Source organism: Camelina sativa, unplaced genomic scaffold (assembly GCF_000633955.1).
Source record: "Camelina sativa cultivar DH55 unplaced genomic scaffold, Cs unpScaffold01673, whole genome shotgun sequence".
Taxonomy (NCBI): Eukaryota; Viridiplantae; Streptophyta; class Magnoliopsida; order Brassicales; family Brassicaceae; genus Camelina; species Camelina sativa.
The window spans coordinates 1-3,712 of record NW_010922790.1 but is presented as its reverse complement, the minus strand read 5'-3'; the positions used below and the strand labels follow the sequence as shown (position 1 = coordinate 3,712).

Below are 3,712 nucleotides of genomic sequence, written 5' to 3'. Positions count from 1 at the left end.
GAGAAAGCAGCTTTGGCCATGGAATCCTAGAGGTATTGGTTTAATTAGATCTTGAACGCATCAAAACAGAGGTCAAACTTGAGTCTAATTAAAAAAAGATTAATTACAATGTAGATGAAGAACGAGACATGGGCACTATGGACATGGTATAGGAATCAAGACTCGAACAGCGAAGTGGGAGATCAGATTTACATTGTGAGACAACCTGACCAATGTCCGCATCACAACCGCCTTGTTAACCATTGCTAAGCTCAAAGTTAAAAAAACAGAGATGGTCTAATAAATGAAATGTTTTGGGACTTCTTTGATGTAACACTTTTTCCCCAATAAACAAAAAAGTAAAGAGTTTCAAAACTTCCCAATAATAAACAAAAAGTTTGTATCTAAAAGATCTCTCAAGGAACTCAAGGACGAAGTTGCTGTAAACAGGACAATGGCCTTTCTGAGCCAAAAGCCATAAGCTCTTTAGAACAGAGCTTACAAAACGTGTGACCACAAGGTGAGAAAGATGCGCCTTTGATTTTCACCATGCAAGCGATGATACGCAGCAACTAAGCTCTCCTTCTGCTTCTTGAATCGCAACCGCTTCCCTCGTCGACATCTGCCTCTCTTCCACGACCCATGACGATCGGATGACGTCGTCTATTATCTTCTTCGCCGTCACTTTGATCTCTAACATAATAGAGCCGTGGTAACTGCGGTTTAAAGCTCCTAAACGGTGGTCCATCTCCTAAAAACGCTGATGTCAGTCGAATCATACGGGTGGTTTTTACTTGACCCGACCAGCAGAAGTTGGATAGACATATTATGTTTTTTCGCTTTCTGGCCTAAACAGATCATAAAAATCTGACGGGCCTTTTAGCCTAAATTTTAAAAGTTCATGTATTTAAATAACATATTAAAAAGTTTATATTTTTCCCCCGTTTTGACGGAAGAACCAGACAGAAGAGTGAAACCCTAGTTTTCAGAGCAATGACGCCGAATCTGAGATCTGTCGTTGCACAGGTAAGAAGAGATCGATCGAGAAATATGATTATTATTATTATGTTTTCTATCTTCCCCATTTTTTTTTTTTTTGTGTGTGTTCGATCGATTGACGAAAAGTTTTACAGGGCTGGAGATTGATAAGATTCAATGAGTAAACTCTTATCTTTTACTTCCGATGCACTCTTACAAAGAATAGAGTCACCGGCACATCACCGATTCATCAACTCTATCTCCCTAAGCGACACATACGTCACTCAACATACAACAAACAATGCATAAACTCTACAAAATGTCTAACAAAGCTTATATACAACAGACTAGTCACATGATTCTTCCTCCTTCAAGATGCAAGAACACGTGATCACTTCCTTCTAGTGTAGACGATATACGGCTTATCAGAGATCGATTCGCTCTCGCGGGAATTTGTCTTCATCATCGTTTGGTAGTATTAACGGTAAAGTTCTCTCGGATCTATACAATTCGATCGGTTCGTTTTTTGTGTTTTGTATTTGGAGGTAATTAAATTAAAACAAAAATCTCTGATTTGTGATTGGTAGAGTTTAAGAGCGGAGGCAGAACGGTTTTATTATGGCTCACCACTAATCGTCTGGTAGCACCAACGGTAAAGTTCTCTCTCAGATCTATACAATTCAATCGGATCGTTTTGGTTGTGTTTCGGTTAGATTTACTTGCAGTTATTGTTCTTTTGGAAGAATTAGATGACTTAATCGCCGCCATAAAGAAGAGTTTAATACCATCTTTTAAGACTTTTGATAGTGGCACATGGTTCCTTGCTGGATATACGATTTACGGTGTTCAAGGTAATTTTGAGAATTTCATTGTATATTATTTTTGAATTTGTTCATTTTTCTTTTATTGAGATTGATTGATTAAAATCATTTGTGGTTACTTTTTTTTTATATATTTTTTTTCCATACCTCAGAAATTTACTACTTACTTAATGTCCACCGACGGGGTCTAGCATTTGAGGTATGAATTGTTTTCTTTTTTTTTAAAGATATAAGTTTACTTTCTTTTCTTTGTATTTCAAACTAAAATCTACATCTGTGTCTTTCTTTCTCTGATTGCCCTTGAATTGCTCTTGAAGGCAAAAGAGAAGATTCGTTTGGAGGCACAAAAAAAAAAAAAAGAAGATTTCTAGAATCTCCGGTGAATGAATGAATGAATCATAGACGAAATGTTTGTGTAAAATATTCTGTGGATGTGATGTTTGCTTGCACTTGCTCTTTCTCTCTCTTTTTCAACCGCTTCTTGTCTCATCTCTAACAAACAAACCAAATCTGAGAGATAGAGAGAGCAAGAGAGGTTAGAAGTGGAGTTTTCAAAAAGGCTCTATTCTCCTCTTACAACCACATTCAACAAATCAACATGACTCCCTCTCAACAACGAGAGTCCCTATTTACACTTATTACAACTATTTTGGAAACTTCACGTGTAACATGTTCTCTTTTGCCTCTCCTATACTCTCTATCGAGCTTAATAACTTATCACAGAGATCCATTCCCCATCTTAAATTCAAGAAACAGGACATAAATCACTACAAACAAAAAAATGGAAACACGATAGATCAGAACAATGAAGATGGACAAAACAATGTGAAATTCTCTCTGCCCCACACGCTTTTAGACCACATTTTTCAAAGATCTGAGAGAAGTTTCTCAACTCCTTTCTTTGATCTGAATAATATACATCCACAAAACAGAACAACATTATCATATCACCAATAACCAGCAATTAAAATAACTCATATAAGCTTCAAAATCAAGAATTTCAGATTCAAATGGCTTTAGTTAGAGGTATTTATGCTTCAAAGAAGATTCTAGACCGCTCTATAACGGCTGCAGCAGCAACATTGAGCAAAAGACATGTGAGTTCGGCGCCAAAAAGGTTTCTTGCGGTGTACGTTGGTGAGAGAATGAAGAAACAAAGATACATCATACATTGTCCCGGTTTCTTACTTCAACCAGTCTTTGGTTCAAGCTTTTCTCAGTAAATCCGAAGAGGAGTTCGGGATTGATCATCCGATGGATGGCCTGACGATTTGGATAATTACGTGATTTGTATTCCACTTCAATTCAATTCTATCTATATATATATATATATATATATATATATATTATATAGAACTTTTCCTCTTAAAGAGCTGTAGTAGTAGTGTTATGTAATAAATGCTAGTCATGTCCGACTCTGGCATAAGACGAAGAATCTTATCACCAACTCTTTTTAGTTACTTCAACCCTAAGATAGAATCTTGTGACTCTGATGAAAGCTGACTATGATAACTTTAGTTTATTATTAGGTGCTTTCCCACGCAACGCGTGGGTTGTGGTGTAGTTGACACTTTCTTGAGAGAATATAACTATGAATAGATTAGAAAAGCAAGAAATATAAAAGAAAATTTTTTTTATATAAATAAAATAAAAATGAAGACAATGTTAAATATATATAATACTTTCTATATTAAAATATAGAATCAAACTCTTACAAGTTACAACACATATGAGATATAACAACATTTGATATTGGTAGGAGAGGAGGAGAGAATGTTTACTATAAGATAGTAATCCAAATTAGATAATGGAGATGAATTTTTAAAAAATAGAACAATGTAATATCTATATCTATATATATATATAATACTTTCTAAATTAAAATAAAGAATCAAACTCTTACAATACATATGAGATATAACAACATTTGATAT

The 3,712-nt window shown here is 35.0% G+C and overlaps 1 protein-coding gene and 1 long non-coding RNA gene across 2 annotated transcripts; both read left to right on the top strand.

Annotated features, from left to right (window-relative positions):
* Nucleotides 1-655, top strand: LOC104774149 (purple acid phosphatase 15-like; the record flags this gene model as incomplete). Its single annotated transcript, XM_010498815.2, is given in 2 exon segments — nucleotides 1-32; nucleotides 115-655. Coding segments are annotated over 2 exon segments (167 nt in total), but the record flags the coding sequence as incomplete, so codon positions are not given.
* Nucleotides 656-1,935: 1,280 nt separating this feature from the next.
* LOC104774148 lies at nucleotides 1,936-2,267 on the top strand. Its single transcript, XR_002037212.1, has 2 exons — nucleotides 1,936-1,977; nucleotides 2,096-2,267. It is a non-coding gene; the product is annotated as an uncharacterized LOC104774148 (long non-coding RNA).
* Nucleotides 2,268-3,712: the final 1,445 nt, after the last annotated feature.